Source organism: Micrasema longulum, unplaced genomic scaffold, assembly GCF_059751315.1.
Source record: "Micrasema longulum isolate JH-2025_06_02 unplaced genomic scaffold, ASM5975131v1 h1tg002274l, whole genome shotgun sequence".
Classification (NCBI taxonomy): Eukaryota; Metazoa; Arthropoda; class Insecta; order Trichoptera; family Brachycentridae; genus Micrasema; species Micrasema longulum.
In genome coordinates this window covers 401,209-419,094 of record NW_028279430.1, presented here as the reverse complement: position 1 = coordinate 419,094, position 17,886 = coordinate 401,209, and the positions used below count along the sequence as shown (strand labels likewise).

At 39.7% G+C, this 17,886-nt stretch overlaps 1 protein-coding gene across 1 annotated transcript; it reads right to left on the bottom strand.

The window, feature by feature from the left end:
• Positions 1–1,178: 1,178 nt before the first annotated feature.
• LOC148272616 (uncharacterized) lies at positions 1,179–6,638 on the bottom strand. The gene has a single exon (XM_088239816.1). It carries the CDS (start codon positions 6,636–6,638, stop codon positions 1,179–1,181), a length of 5,460 nt encoding a protein of 1,819 aa, XP_088095942.1.
• Between the last annotated feature and the right edge of the window lie 11,248 nt (positions 6,639–17,886).

Sequence of the window (17,886 nt, the reverse complement as noted above, 5' to 3'; positions counted from 1 at the left end):
AAACTAGCCAAAGAATGCACAGTATATCAGAGTGAACTCATAGCTATAAAAGAAGCACTTAATTGGAGTTTGCAACGTCTTACTAACAAGCGAATCGTTATATACAGTGACAGCTTTTCAAGCATCCAAGCAGTTAGCGACATGAGGTCAGCCGATAAAATCGTTCATGCTATAAAACGTGTTGGACAACTGAACAAGGACGTTGAAAACAAAATATACCTAACTTGGATAAAGGCCCATGCAGGCCATACTCAAAACGAGTTTGTTGATAGCCTCGCAAAGAAAGCAACCAAAATGAAAACACTACCAAACTATGATGAAATTCCGATATCCTATGTAAAAAAAATGATTAAAATAAATTCAACGAAAGAATGGGACGAAAAATACATAAGCTCAAAGAAAGGAAAAACAACTAAGATATTCTTCGGCAATGTAGAAGATTGCATAAATATATTAAATGAAACAAACAGATCTTTTGAATTAACCCAAATTTTTACTGGCCATGGCGCTTTCAGGGAATATTTATGCAGATTTAAATTAATAAATACGAATTTATGTCCCTGTGATCAAACGTCAATTCAAGATGTAACACATCTAATTTTTAAATGCAGCATTTTTGATGTTGAAAGGTTAAAAATAGACTTTCTGTGCAAAATGAAAAATATAGATTTTAATAAACCAAAAGAAGTACTCAAGCATAACGAAACAAGACCAGCATATGTGTTTTTTCTGAAAACCATAGTAACAAGAATAAAACAAATAAATGAACTTGACTCAAGAGCCACAATATAAAACAAAATATAATACTCCTATAGTGTGATTACCCTGGATAAGAGGCAAATTCAGTGTATCTTGAAAAAACAACTATTTTTAAGTTTTTACAAACATTTTGAAATGAAATATAATGAAAAATATAAAAAAAACCGTGTGAAAAAATTTTAAAAAATGTGATATCTTATAATGTAAAATAATATTAGTATGTACTTTGAAAAAAAAGTCAATTATGAAAAAATGTAACAAAATTTAAGTATTTAAGAAACAATGATATGTAACATAAGTAAAAAATCCTTGTAAAAATAAGCAAGGAATTGAATAAATGGATTGTAAAAAAAAAAAAAAAAACCTAACCTAACCTAACCTAACCTAACCTAACCTAACCTAACCTAACCTAACCTAACCTAACCTAACGGAGCCACTTTTTCCTCTGTGCCTACACTAGTAGGCAGAAACTCGCCCAGCCAGCGTCGCCAAAATTTGTCGGCTAGTTGCTGGGCTATCCGCCACTGCTTTCTCAGGCAGATATTCTCCGTTTCTTTGGGGTAGAAGGCGAGATGTGTGCGTGCCCCGGCCGAACCAATTAGGAAGTGGTTCGGAGTCAATGGGGTTTCATCTGCGGGGTCCACCGCCACATGGCTAAGGGGACGGCTGTTTACCGAGAATTCGGCCTCGGCGAACGCCGTCAACAGGGTCTCCTCTCGTGGAGATTGTTCTTTGAGGATAGCGACTAGTGAGGTTTTAACTGATCTCACTAGTCGCTCCCACGCGCCACCCATATGCGGTGAGGATGGCGGTATATACTTCCATTCTACGCCTTTATTTGCTAGTTCTATTTGAAATGCGGCGTCATTATGGAGATCGGCAATTGATTCCCGCATTTCTCTGTCGGCGCCGTGGAAATTTGTTCCGTTATCGGAATGGATCACCCTCGGTTGGCCTCTTCTAGCGGTCATCCGTCTGATGGCTTGGATGGCCGCGTCACTTGTCAGGGATGATGCCAACTCAAGGTGTATGGCTCTGGTCGTCATACAGGTGAATAAAACACCGTATCGCTTCTCCCGGCGTCGCCCTATCGTAACATATAGGGGGCCAAAGTAGTCCAACCCACAGTGGGTGAATGGTCGTTGGTAGCTGGCCACTCGCGCCTCCGGTATCTGGCCCATTTGCGGTGTGCCGGCTCGTCCTCGCCGAACTCGGCAGATGGCGCATCTGTGACTTATATTTCTCAGCGTCCCTCGTAACTTGAGCACGTAGAAGTTACGTCTCACGTCACATAACACTCTCTCCGTCCCCGGATGCCCGGCTCGTCTGTGGTACTCCTCCAGGAGCAGGCGGGTATATCTATGGGCGCCATCCAATATTATAGGCGCCCTCAGTCCTTCTGATGTATCTGTGTTCCTCAAGCGTGTTCCCATTCGCACGGCACCCTTGTCGTCTATGTGCGGCGTCAGCCCGTATAGGCGGCTCCGCGTAGGGAGTCGCTCCCCCCGTCTCAGGGTAGGTATATCGCCGCCGAAAGCGTCCGCTTGCGACTGACGGACCCAATGGAGCTCAGCATTTTCTAGCTCCCCGGCCGTCAGTTCGCCAACTTCGCGGGCGCCGTCTCTTCGGCGGCTTTTTCTCACGAAGCGCAGTACCCACGCCGTTGTCCTTATCAAGCGATTCCACGACGAGAATCGCTGTGGCGCGGGTAGCGCCTCGCTGGTGGTTATCGCCAGTACCACTCGCTCTGCTTTCTTCTCCAGCATCGCATCGTCCGGAGTGGGCGTCATCTTCTTTTCTCGAGGCCATGATTCTTCTCCTTGCCGGAGGTAGTCTGGCCCCTGGAACCATACTCCTTCGAGGGACAGGTCAAGCGGGCGGCCATCTCTCGTACCGATGTCGGCGGGGTTGAGTTTTGTCGGCACCCACTTCCAGTCCGCGGCGTCGGTGAGTTCGTCTATCTCACCTAGCCGATTGGCCACGAACGTTGAGTAAGCGCGCGGCTCCGACCGGATCCAGCACAGGACCGTTGTGGAGTCAGTCCAGTACACCACCTTTTCTATGGCGCACTGGGTTTCTCTCCTGATGGTGGCCGCCAGTCTGGCCGCCATGAGTGCGCCCTGTAGCTCAAGGCGCGGTATTGACATCACCTTTAACGGCGTCACTTTGCATTTACTGCTGATAAAGGTGGTCTTCTTGCCCTCGGTCGTGTTCTCCACGTAGTAAGCTACTGCGCAGATCGCCACTTCCGAGGCGTCGCTGAATAGATGTAGTTCTCGGCGGTTCCACCGACTTACTATGGCGCATCTGGGGATGGCGCAATTTAAATTTTCTAACTGTGCGATCCAATTTTGCCATCTAGTCTTATGATCTTCTCTTATCGTTTCGTCCCATCCGGTTTGAGCCCTCCATACATCCTGTAGGAGCATCTTAGAGCGGATGACGAGACATCCCTTGAATCCGACCGGGTCAAAAACTCGCATCACTGCACTCAACAGCTCCCTTTTAGTGGGCCAACTGTCGCTACCCTGGCCGAGTGGGTCGTCGAATTGATAAATAAACTCATCTGTGGCAGGTCTCCAAGTCACTCCCAGGACTCGTCCTGTGAATTCATTTGTAGCGCCGGCCGTCTCGTGCGCTTCCGTTAGGTATATCGGCGTGGCCGGCGCGGCGCGCGCTTCAGGCGGCAACGAACTGAGCACTTCACTCTTGTTGCTAGCCCAGTTCGTCAGTGTAAACCCGCCTCGGCGTAGGACTTCGGATACCTCCCGGACCATTTTCTCAGCAGCGCCGGCATCGTCCATGGCGTCCAAATAATCATCCATATAAAGTTTGGATTTGCATGCCGCCGCTGCCTCCGGGAACTCGTTCTGACTCTGTTCGGCCACTGTATTTCGCACATACTGCGCAGAACTTGGTGAGCACGCGGCTCCAAAAGTCATTGACGTCATCTTGTAGGTTTTCGGCATCGACTCCGGATTATCTCGCCAGAGATAAAGTTGAGCGAGTTGATCTTGTTTTGTGATTTTTATTTGTAAAAACATTTCACTTATGTCCGCCGCAAGCGCTATATGTCCCTCCCGGAATCGAAACATATTTCCCAATAGCGATGATAATAGGTCCGGTCCGGCCATTAACTTGTCGTTGAGAGAGACGCCTCTATACTTGCTTGCGGCGTCGAAGACTACCCGTATTTTGGCGGGTTTCTTCGGATTAATGACCGCAAAATGTGGCAGGTACCACCTCTTTGGTACGTTATTTAATTCACTTTCACATACCTCGGATGCATATCCCTTTTGTAAGTATCCGTTCATTTTCTCATGATATGCGGCGGCAAGCTCTCTGTTATTTCTTAATTTTCTTTCCACTCCTTCCAGGCGGCTGAGAGCGTGTTGCCTATTGTTGGGCAACCACGTATCTCCGTCTTTCCACAAGAGTCCAGTCTCCCAATGTCCATCCTGAAGAGGTTTTGTCGTGGCTTGCATGATCGCGTATGCGCGCGTTATCTGTCTGTCAACGCGCGTGGCACTCGTTACTCCCAACGAGTCGATTGTGAAGTTATTTTTTACAAGACTTGCTAAATTAACGCAGCACTTGGTTTGCTGCGCACTATCACTGTCAGTCGGGCTTGTGGGTAGCTCCGACACGATACGCTCGTTCTGTCCGCGGCACTCGTGATTTACTTCGGTGGTTACAAACGGCCTTACTGGCCCGTTACACTCGCGATTCACTTCCGCGATTGTTAGCGGCATTACTAGCGAGCTATACTCGCTATTCACTTCGGCGGTTGTGAGTGGCATTACTAGCCCATTACGCGCGCGATTCACTGCCGCGGTTATGGGCGGCATTACAAGCCCGCCACACTCGCGATTCACTACCGTAGAGCACTTTGATTTACTCGTAGTCGCGAGCGTAATGTTGTTTTGCGCCAGTGCGCTGCCGTTGACTCTACCGTGAGTCACCCAGCCTAACAAGGTTCTTGAACGGATTTCATCACCGTTCGTTATCACTTCCCGCGACACTATTACGCCAGCGTTGTCTTGCCCGATGATCATTTGTGGCTTGACAATTCTCGAACCGTTCGCGGTTCCACTGCGTGCACACGGCGCTTGTGGAAGGTTCAATTCTCGCACTGTGTTCGCTCCGATGCGATATGAAATGTCACTATTTCCTTTTATGTTCACTTGCACTCGGCGCGTCTCTATTGTTGCACTATTTCCACCGATTCCGCGGATCGAGATCACATCACTGCGTCCGCGGCCTCCCACTTTGTTCGCGACTTCATTGTCTATCAACGTGATAGTGGATCCTTCGTCCAGCATTGCGTTCACTGTTACGCGTCCCCGTGGTCCGCTTATTTCCACTTCGATCACTTTTAATAGAACTTTCGAGTCACTATTCGGTCCGCTCATTACCCCGACGAACTGATTCCCGTCGGGCACTATTGCGGTTTCACTAACGCTGTCGGCGCTATTCACTCGCGGCTCGCTGTGTAATAACTTGTGATGGTTCGCTGTACACGTACCCACGTTGCAGTTAGCGGTGCTTCGGCACTGGTTTGCTCGGTGTCCGTCACTCAGGCACCGATAACACAATTTTCTATTTCGCACAAAGTCTCGTCGCATCAATAACGACATCTTCGCAAACTCGTTACATGCACTTAACTTATGACCGCTACGGCCGCACTTCGCGCACTTTGAGTCTGTTGTTGGCCGTGATTCCGTCGCCGCGAACACTGTTTCCTTTCCACGCGCCGGTAACTTCGTCTTTTCAAAGGCGCAGGCGTCCTTGGCGTTGTCCGCGAAAACCATGATCCAGTCCACGAAGTCGCGAAGTGTTGCCTTCTTGTTAGCTCCTTTCCGCGACATCACCCAGAGTTGCCGCGTGAAAAACGGGAGTCGAAGCACCATCTCGTTTAGCAGTTTGTCCGAATGCAGGTGTTCTTTGCGCCTCTTTTCCAACGTGAGGCACATGTTCCGTACGGCAATCGCGAACTCCACTAAATCGTCCATGGTGTTTTCTGCCGTCAGTCGCGGTGATTTTCGCAGCTTGTCCAACTGCGTGCTCATGATGACGTCCGGGCGGTCGTAGTGCGTCTCGAGGGTGCTCATGATCTTATGAACATCCTTTGATTCCACTAGTAGTCCCTCCACTAGCGCACGGGCGGGCCCTTTGAGTGCCTTCTTCAGCCTGAGAAGGTTTTCCGGGTCCGTCAGTTGGCATAGCTCTGAAGACTCCCAGAATTGGTCGCAGAATGCCGGCCAATGCACGGGGCTGCCGCTGAAGTCCTGTAGCTCCCTGGCGTTCCCCTGTCGAGCGAGCATGGCGCCGATGCGTGTTTCCTCTTCCTGGGTTTGTCCTCGATTCCCTCCTTGCTTTGCCAGCAAGGCCTCGAGTGCCAGCGTGAAACGGTCGGCTGGTTCGGCGTTGGTGTGCTCCTCGACCCATCTCTCTGTGTTGCGGCGCGCCGTTTCCTTCGGCCTCGCCTCTTGATTGTCCTCCTCAGAGAAAGGCTCGTTCCTCTTGGGGTAGACAGGATCAATGACTAGCGCGTCCCGGTCCTGGGGCGCGCTCGATGTAGCTTCCTTCTCCGCCTGGGCCAGAGCGGTCCGCGCTCCGAGTTGCGCGGTGTCTGGCTGAGCGGCTGGCTTGCTTGTAGTTCCCAAAAGCGACATCAATTGCTTGATTTGCTTCTCGTAGTGTCTTCTCTCCCGACGCCTCTCAGATCTCTCGTTCTGCAGCGTCTCGTCAGTCGCAGTCGGCGAGGGGGTTGCTTCTTCCTGAAGAGTGATGTCACCTTCCGAATCGGAATCTCCATCCGATACGGGCTTGGTGGGCTGCTCCTCGGCGTTCTTTCCAGAGCGTAGTGAGGCGGGCATCGTAGATTCGTCTCGGCTGAAGACTCAAAGTAGATGGCAGCTGAAGATCACAATCCGGCGAGTCGAAGGACCAGAAACTGTACTGTACAAGTAACAGTTTGGACTGTATTCCACAATCCTGTAGCAAGGGGTAGGTGTTGGCCGTGTCTCGCTGCCGTCGTCGCTCTCGGGGTCGTAAATCCCGAAAGTTGTGAAGTCTCGAAATTCCTCTCAAGTCCGGTGTCACTGCGTAGGTCGGTGGAAGATACTGGTTCGTAGTCCTGGGGTGAAGCGATGGTCAAGTCCAAGGTGTAGATCCAGTAGTAGAGCGGGAGGTCGGGCGGGGTGACGAAATGAAACGATCAGACTAACTTGATGTCTCGAGGCGAACTCAATATTTATTGTTGTAAATGTACACATTATATAGGGCGTGTTGCGGGCTCCCGCTACCTGCGTCCGAACCGGCGTTAGGCCAATACGGGAGTGGGGGGGGAAATACCGCTCCCACTATACCCGGCCGGCGCGCCTCCCCCAAAGTGCATATAGGGAGGTGCCGGCGCTCGGCCCGGTCACTTCGCTGGGAGCCGCCGCACGCGCCACATCAATTACAAAATGCCTTTTTTAAGGCAGTCCTTAGTCTTTATACAAATACAAATATGCATGTTAGGGCAATAACGCGTCAAACGTCTAGATTCAGGCCCTTTTTAGGGCCTGTAACACAAATTCCTGCTCTATAGTACCCCGGTATCGCTAAAGTCAGACCCGAAAGTGGAATATTCATCCTTTATTGTGGGTCCAACATTTAGCCTACAGATACCGGGGGCCCTAACTATATTATTGCATTTCATTCTCATATTTAACCGTCCGTTACAACTGCCTTATGTACAAGGATACAATTATTTGAGGAAATGCCAGAAAGCATAAAAAATGAAATAAATGTAAATATATTTAAAATTAAATGTAAAAAGTATATATGTGAAAAATATTAGGCAACATATAGTGTAAATTGTGAATATAATTAATGAAAATGTACATATGAAATAGTGAATATTATAAATTCGGATATTATGTGTATAATTATGATAAATCATATTAGAATAAGTATGAATGTAAATATTGTGTTGTAAATATATATTAGACTATGTTAATCATAGAACTAAATAAAATAAATAATTTTAAAAAAAGAACTGTTGATTTCCCAAATAAAATAGGGAATGGGGGTTTGACGGTAGTTCAGGGCACAGCGAGTATAAACAGAGTTTTCGGGATTCAAGTATCGAGGATGGAAATTTATTTGTTACTTCCTAGGTTCCTCTACAGTTAATTTGTCAGTCAAGCACTTCAGACCCAGATAAAATCATCTGGAAAAATCCACGTCCATCTTTCACTAGATTTTGTAGGCCCGTGTGTTTTAGATTTGCGAAAGAAACAAAAGAACTATCTGTGCAAGAAGAAACTTATTTCAAAAATAAAATTAATAATCTAGAGCCAACAAAATTTTAATTTGATGAGAGTGAAATTACGGTACGGCATTCCTTGCAGTTAACAATGTTAGATGGAAAGATATGTTCTGCCCTTAGTAAAACTTCATCAATGATATTTTATTTTTTTATTTTATTTTTTATTTTTGCACCACAACAGGCCAGGAGGCCCAATTACAGTGGCGAATTACACCACAGAACACCCAGGCTTGAGAAAAATCACATTCAATTTTTGTGTTCTCACCGGGAATCGAACCCGGAACCTTCCGTCTGTGAGTCAAGCGTCTTGACCACTACACCACGGAGGCCGCCAATATGTTGTATTTGCGGTGCGACGCCGAAAGAAATGAATGACATTAACAAATCTCTAAATAAACCAATTGATGCTAGTAGGTACCAATTTGGTTTGTCACCACTTCATTTGTGAATCCGGTTTTTAGAGTATTTTATTCATATTTCATAGAATTGACATTAAGAAATGGCAGATTAGGTCAGACGAAAATAAGATTATTTTTGCTCAGAGAAAAAAATTCCTGCAAAATCAGTTCAGAGAAAAATTAGGGCTGATTATTGATAAACCAAGAACTGGAGGAAGTGGCACTTCAAATGATGGAAATACCGCCAGAACTTTTTTCAGAAATTTTTCAATTTCAGCTGAAATCACCGGCCTTAATAAGGATCTGATAGACAGTCGTTGCCATTTGCTGCAATGTTTGTCATCAGGATATAATATGAATAAAGTTAAATGTAGGGATTATGCGTTACAAACTGCTCAACTACTAGTTCAGCAATATCCATGGTACTACTTGCCATCTTCTGTACATAAAATACTTATTCATGGGTCTGAGGTGATTGAACATGCGTTATTATCTATTGGATAGTTATCTGAGGAAACAGTGGAATCAGGCAACAAAAATATTAAGTTTTATAGACGCGATAACACACGAAAAATGTCAGGCACTTTATCTGATATCGATTTTTTACATAGACTTCTTCTTACTTCAGATCTCTTAATTTCAACCCAAAGGAATTTGCCTCGTAAGAAGAAGTCAATATTGTCAAAAGATGTATTAGAATTGTTTTGTGTTTAATTTATTTTTTTAAAGTGCAACTATTAGTTTTTGATAAGTTTTTTGAACATATAGATTTTTGTAAATATTATGCTCTGAAATTTTTGTTTATGTAAAATGACTACACCCATGCTATATTTTTAATAAACCGTTACTTATTTGTACGTTTAGTTTTATATTTATACTCTTTCAGAATGTATTTTTGTGTCGAAATGTAATTTATGTGTACCTACTAAATAATATTAAGAAATTACAAGGTTTTGTCATGTTTATACTAAACACCATTGTTTTATATATTTTTTCTATTTTATTTAACTAATAAACTTTATATTTCGATAAAAATGAGTTGTTTTTTTCTGAAATTAGTCATTTTAATGAAAAAGTTTTTTTTTTTAATACAGTACATATGCTTTGAATGTTTATTACAACGGCAAAAGGCTATGACCGCTCCTCTATGGACGCGGGACCACCGTGCCATGATAAGATGAAAAGGCCATAAAAAACGAAGATGAAGAAAAAGTTCACCATAGTCTATAAGTCCATGTAGTCTATGTCCATAATCTACTGTCAAAATTAAACGTCAAAATATCCTAAAATAATTGAGGTTATCATTATATCATTTATTTAAAATAACAAAAATTATAGAACAAAATTATATCGCGTATAAATATGTTTCGTTGGGTTCATAAAATGATTAGAAAAAATTCAAGACAGCCCATGAGTGAAGAAGACGCAAGTCGATGGAAACAAAGATTGAGCTTAATTTATGCTTTTATTGGCATGAATTCTTTCTTAGTTGTTTTGCACCTCTGTAGAACCGGAAAAGGTGATTGGGCTAAATATTATGGATTCAAACCAGAAAAGAGTCCCGCTGCTTCACCAGGTGACCCTCTTTTTCCACATTTTTATATGTTCTTCAACAAGGCACCTTCAAAACTTTCCTATCTATATCGAATATAGTGGAAAAATAAGCACATGATCATTTATTCACCCTACTCTTGTACCGCAATCTGCATTCTAAATAAAGCATGTGCCTCTATAATGTAAAATTTCTGACAGTATTAGACCAAAAATGTCTTAAAAGATTGAACATTATTTATAATATTTTGGATATGTGTAGCACTAACTTCGTGGATTATTGTTATATTTTAGAGATATAAATAAAGTAACTTAATTAACGACTTTTTTCGACACAACTGACTAGTTTCAGCAACTACACGTTGCCCTCTTAACCCTAGATTCATAAACTATATTTAGGGTTACATTGTTCACAAACAGAAGTAATGTCTCTGATACACCTTACTTTTTTTAATTTAATCTTAATTTAATAATTATGGCAGATATTGAAAAAATCTATGTAGATGAATTAGAAAGAACTTTAATTTGGAATAAAAACATTAAAAAAACTATTTCAAAAAATTAATCAGAGCATTCTAGGCACAAACTACCGCGATGTTCCATGCACATTGCACGCCGCGCGCTGTGACAGTTTTATTACTTGAGGGTGTATGAGAGACGTACGTTTATAAATCTAGGGTTAAACCAGGTATATGCATAAGTTTTTGCCGATTTTTATGGTAAAGAAAACACGTAATTTTCGCCCATCTTTTAGGTAAGCTATGAATACCATGCCAGAAAAACTGTTTATCTTTTGCGGCAGACCATTTGTCGAGCCATTTTCCAACTTCCTCAAAATTGCTGAAACTCTGTGAGCATGTGCCCCATTGATATGAAGAGGTGATAGTCAGATGGTGCCAGGTCAGGGGAGTACAGCGGGTGCAGAAGGATGTTCCATCCAAGCGATTTTAAGGTGTCTTTCACCAGTTCTGCTGTGTGAGACGGCGCATTATCGTGTAACAAAATCACTTTGCCTTCTGGCCCATTCCGGTCGCCTTTCGATCAATGCATGATTTAAATTAATCATTTATTGGCGTTAACATTGTGGATCAACAGTTTTGCCTAGCTTCAAGTTCATAATACACAACACCGCTCTGGTCTCACCAGACACAAAGCATGGTCTTCTTGCCGAAGCGATTTGGCCATGATGTTGAAAGACCGGCTTGGCTAGGTTACAGCCACGATTTTCTCTACTTTGGGTTTTCAAAATAAATCCATTTTTTGTCACCCGTCACAATTCGGTACAGAAATTATTTCTTTCATGTCATTGAAGCAGCATTTCACAAGTGACTTGGCAATTTTCCATTTGCCGTTCATTCAAATCGTGTAGGACCCATTTACCGAGTTTATTGATCTTCCCCATTGCTCGTAAATGTCTGCTGATTGTTTCTTGTGACACATTTAATGTTTTAGCCAATTGCTGTTGAGTTTGAGTTGGGCAACGCCAGTAACGCCTGCGATTGCTCGTCTTCGCACTCTTGTGGTCTACCAGAGCACGCACTGTCTTTCACATTTAATTTGTCGAAACCATGTCTCACATGTTCTAATCGATGGAGCGTGTACACCATGTTTCTGCCACCAAATGATGACTTTCCACAGCCTTTTTTTAGATTAAATAAGAAAAGCAATGCGTGCCGCAAAGGTTCTTTTTCAGGCACAAACGTCGACATGATCACTGAACGATACAACAGAGACGCTATTGTTTGGCGGACTCTACTTGTATCTGTTTGTAGGTTAAGGTTGATGTTAGACAAACAAACTGACGTAGTGTCAAATTCATACGCTGCGTACTGTTTGGTAGCACCATCTCTTAGTGAAACCGGAAAAGACTTATGCATACACCTGGTATCTAATTTTTAAAGAAGCATTTGACTTCTAATTATTAACATATAAACAGAAAAAAATGCACTCATTCTAAGTTAAAGTAAACATTAAAACCAAAAATTAAGAAATGTTTTAAAGTTTTAAAAATGTGGTCTTTAGTCTGTTCGAGAAGTTTTAAAAACCTCGATGTTTCTAAGCCAAAGTACTAACAGAATCTGAATAAATAATTTATTTGAAATGTTTTGCAGAAATCTAGAAAAGTGCTGTATTTTTAAGTAATTAATATTATTTTCTTTTTGACATTATTGATTTTGTAATTTCTGCTAAACATTAAAAAAATTGTAGATGAACCAAAAGTTCATTTCTGTTTGTTTTCTCAGCAAGTGGCTCAAGATTATTGAAAACATTACCTATTAAATGTGAATGCATATAAAATTGTGCCTTTTACGTCGCTTATGGTTACTGTTGGGTATTTTATTCCTCACCTACATAAGAGCTTGTTAATTTATTTTGCTGTATGTACTTATTTTAATTATGTTTCATTTTGAATTTTCAGCATATGAATGGGCTGAATTATTGAAAATAAATAATGCGAAAGTTTACAGAATCCAAGGATTTAGTGTCCATGAGGTTCCGCCTAATCCCGAACAACCGAAAACTAATAAAGAATCTCCAAATATTAATTAAATTTATGTAAATAACTTTGTTTGAAATCCCTCCAAATTAATCACCTAACCAAGATTGGCCTTAGTTAGAATATTGCAGCAATTGCAGCAACATCTCCCTCAAGGTGATCTTCACAAAATTTGCGCTGTATAAATTATCCAACTATCATTTCAAACAATCTTAGTATATTATTCAAATGGAAAATCACATGGCTACGTAGCTTAAAATATTCATTATGTGAAATAAATTATTTTTATTTTTTAAGGTGACTTTTTCATATCCTTTTTATTTGGTTGATTATAATGATTGTACTGTAATGGCACGGAATTAATAATTTAACCGCTCGAATGCAAATCTAGTGGGACGCAAAATGTACCCAACTGCGTAACGTTTTACCTGAATTTTTAGCCTTTTTTGCAATCGTAATTTTTACGTGAAAACTGAACATAATTGCCGATAGATTACACGCCTCGGTTGGCCTCTATATAAACTGTATATTTTTAAGTGCTTTCAACTCTATAATGACATCTATACAAGACGAGCTGAACCCGGCAATGCTTTACTATTGCTAGATTTGAGTGCTTGCAAAATAGATTCAATTAATACAGTTGCAAGTTGATATCAATTATTGTATTTAGTCCAAATTAGATAAGTACGTGTACATTATTATTTTGGTGTTTCGGTTTAGATAAATTATGAGGACAGAGAAATTTGATCAATAGGTGTTCAAACATTGTTTTTCTGTCACTGTCTTGCAGATGCCTCCCTGATACTGTGCGAAAAAGACAACTGCATGTCGGATCTTTTGTTTAGAATAGACAAAATCGACGTTTCGCTTTATCGTTTTCCACACCTCAAGACTGAACCGATTTTGTTATTTGTTTAGACAGAGTATCAGAATATTTTTTTGTATTGATGTGTTTTGCGTTTTACAAAAATAGTTTTATTTGTATACCATGCGCCATTCGCCCGAAGACAGCAGATTAAACTGTTCTTTTAACGTTGTTTGGATGGTTCTAGTTCCCACAGTAAACTATTTTGAAAAAAACGAAACAATATAGGGACACGCATAGTAAATATCTATAATGTGTACAAAAGAGCTCTGCACTGGTTTGGACATGTAGAGCGAATGGACAACAAAATGGCTAAAAATATTTACAATGCGAATGTTCATGGATGCAGAAATAGAGGAAAGCGTGAAAGACATGGCATGACCAAATCCAACAAATACTTAAAGATAGACATGGTAAAAGTCGAAATAATCGGCGCGCATGCATGAGATGATCTATGAATGTAGAGGAAGCGAGATAGAGAGATGTGGCGTTCTATACTCTCTGCCTACCCTTACGGAAAACGGCGTGATAGTTTGTTGTTGTTATTGTAAAAAAAATCTTTCTTAAGTGCCATAATTCTTAGAGAAAATACGTGAATACGTTTGTATAAAGAAAAGTCGGACCGCGTTTCCTCTTAAGATAAAACCTAATTAAGTATACTTTCAAAACTTTATTAAAAAATTTTGAGGAAAAACCGTTTGGATAAACGTAAAAAAGATGCTGTAACTTTTGATTGGTAAGTAGGTACCTAGGTACTCGTTAATGATTGTATTCCAAATCTAAAAATAATAGATATTTAATTTAAGTAGGTACCCAAGTACTTGTTTATTTAATTTTTTTTTTTTTCTTTATTAGGGCCTACTACCAAAACTTGATAATATCGGCCAAAAACAAGTTACATTTATAAAAATAAGAAAAACATAAACAGACAGGAATAACAATATAGATACAAACAAAAGACAAGAAAAATATAAGTACAAGAATAACATCAAAATATCAATTGTAATAATAAACACATATCCAAACCAATAAAAATTTCAACATAAATTGAAATAGGCACTAACAGAAAAACCCACCAAAACCTGATAGTGCCTATTTAACAGAAAATAGAAATTTAAAGTAAAATTAGAAGGAAGATAGAACTTAATAACTAGAAAAATTACAACAAAATAATCAAAATATTAACAAACTTATACCCGTATGCAGAGACAAACCTTAAGGTGATCTCTTGTCTTCACCTTCGGGTTATTCTCTGCATTTGAAATTAGAATGTACTTTCCTCACCTTAAGTTTTGTCTCTGCATACGGGTATTAATCTTATATTAATGATAAATTATAACTATTAAAATTAAAAAAGTACTTGTTTATGTTTGAATTCCAAAACATAAAATAATAAATTGTTTTCAAATAAAGAATACTTTTAGCAAATGTCAAACTCTATTCAGGGATGCACTTGAGTCAGGAATGCGATTTTCAAAAATATATGGAATATCAGTTGATATTATTTTAGTTATAAAATAAATGGGTAGAAATTATAAAGAATTCAATTAAATAATCTTGATTGGGATCCATAAAAAAACGAATGCTGTCTGTAAACGTTCAAAAACAAACTTCTTTTTATAAACAAAAAAAAAACATCCATCCGTTTTTTTTGTATACGCATTCTCGGCGAATGCAACCCTGGTGATGAATAAAAAAACATTTACGCTCCTAACTTTTTTCTACTTGATAAATTGAAGATTTTATAAGCTTTAAACCTTCTCACAGGGAGGACAATGCGGCCACGCATGGTAGTGGGGGTTAATCATTGTCCTGCGGAGATAGTTTGCCTATCTATCTCTGTGACAATGTCTTAGAACAATGTCCCGTAACACAAAATGCTGTTTACGCGTGGACAATAGAACAGATTCTGAGTCAGAACAATATTGTATTGTCCTCGTGTCAACACTACTTTTGCGGGTACCGAAATCAACAGCTGAGATCTACAACCCGGCATTTGAGTGGTTAAATGATAATGTTCACTGCAGAGTGAAAAGCATCACAAGTCGGGAGGTGGTTCCTAGCTAAACAGTTTATTACTTTTTTGTCACACGTATTCGTTTTACTTGACATACAAGTTACTGATTTATAAAAGAAAGGTATACGAATAAAAGAAATATAAATATTTTTAGAAGAAGTTTTAAAAATATTTTTAGGAAAATCGTAACGATATTTTGCAAAGTTTTCGCAGGAGAACAATTGTGCAGTAATTACAAGGTTAGACAAGTCAAATCTGTGTTTTATTTGAACTAAAATAATAACACATACTTCTTTGCAAAATGTGGACTTAGTGGTTTTAATTCTTTTACTCGGAGGCTCATCAAATTCATCTGAAAATTCGCGTAAAGTTTGTATTTACATTTTAAAATCAGATATATATTTCTCAATTGACAAAGGGTCTATGTTTCGTTTTTGAAATTGTTGAAATAAAATGTAGCATTGTGGTAAGATTTTCTGGAAAAAAATCAACTAGTATAAAAATGTCTCGTCTTTTAAGTAGCGTAATAACATATTGGCTTGATTTATTGTAGAGATATCATTCTTATTTGATTTTAAAATATGATCCATACACTCAATTAACGAATCGGTGAACGTATGAATGGTTTTGACTATTCTTGATATAAAATTCCATCGTGTTTGTGGTGCTGAGGGCATTTTTTTGTTAACTATTTGACTGAGAATTTCGGTACGTTTAGGCGATCTGAAAAAAAAAAATGCTTGTAGATTAGTGAAAAATCGTTGAAGCTCATTATTTTCAGACACAGCATTCCGAAAGATTAAATTGAGTTGATGCGCATAGCAATAAACAAAATAAGCCTAAGGAAATAATTGGCGATTTTTTTGCTTGTACGTAAATAAACGTAAAGAAGATCGATGTGTTTTTACCTTTTGAGACTACTGAGTTTAATCTTTAAAACCGCTTACTGTTCAAACCGAATCACCGTCGTAAATTTAACACGGAAAACAAAAAAAAACTATTTGGTTTATCACATCCCCATAGCTAGAAAGCATTATTTTATAAATCAAAATTAAAAGAACGAACTCAACTTTTTATTTTTTGACTTGCACTATTGTTTAATTTCTAAATTGGTTTTAGGCGGACCGTGAGTTTTAATTGCGAGTTTTTTGATCAAATGATAAATGATTTTTTTAATGTATTCTACATTATAATTATTAATTGCGCTAATAACTATATCTTAGTTAGTAACTGATATGAGAGAATGTCTTTGATAAAATGATTTTATTTCTATAGGTTCGTTAAATACTGTTATAGACCGTAAAACTCAAAGCCACAACACTAGTTAAAAGTTTTCGAAAAACTGTTGTTCAATCAATGTTCATTGTTATCATAATATTCAGACAATGCTCGTATTACACATTTTCACAAAAAAAAATGACCAAATTAACAATAAAACTTTAGTACTTTATTTTAAAACAAACTCGCAAGCCACAAAATTCAGAAATGTAAACAGATAAACAGATAAGATAAACGGTCAAAATCGGTCAATATCGGGCATTTCCGCCAATATTCGGGAACGTTCGTAAGGGTTAGAGCGCCGCTCAAATACTCGAGATCAGGGCAAAGGAGATAGTATGGAAGTATCTCTGTCTCACGATCCAGCAACTTCACTCTTTCTTCTTATGTGTTTCATAGGACCCGTTTGGTGCGCCTATTAAAGCGCACCGTGATGAATTGGATCCTAAAGTATGACCATTGACTCATATCGGTTCGCGTGTTTGTTGATAAAAATACTCGTACTTTTGTCAATATACATATTAATCCAAATTTTTTAAATATTTGTATCCATTAAATTTTCATCCATGCATAATAAGTATTTAATATTTTTTGAAGTCATGTTTGCGGATATGTGCTTTAAGTATTGTGTATTATTTCACCAGTTCAGCGCTCCAGTGCACACATCGACCGACCGCTCTTGCCTGTGGACATAATTTTTTTTGTTATTTTCAGCTTTAGAGTTTAGAAATGATTTATTGGTCATTTTCACATTTTGAACCGGTTTGTGGTCCCGTGGTCGTGTTGTGGACTCGCAGATCAAATGTCCGGTTCAAATCTCACTCTGCGACAATTCAATTCTCTTTTTTCCTGCACAAGATGTTTATTTATTGTACATTTAGGAAATGGTCTGAAAAGTAAATAGTAAAAGCTCGCGAATTCCTTTCTAAATAAAAATGATCACATCGATCTCCAATCTCCAACTAATAATAAATCCGCAAAGTTCACGAACCGTCATCGTGTGTTTCGTATAAGCAACGTAAGTTTAATATTACCAAAATACATTTAAAACTCGGGTTAAATATCACGAGGATGACTAAAATTAGCTCTAAAACTAACAAACAAGCTAGAAGCTGTCAAACTTTTTTGTGTAATGTTTGTTATAAAATTAACTCTCCAAAATTTCTTCCTATGTTAGTGTATGGGTGTAGTTTTTAAAATATA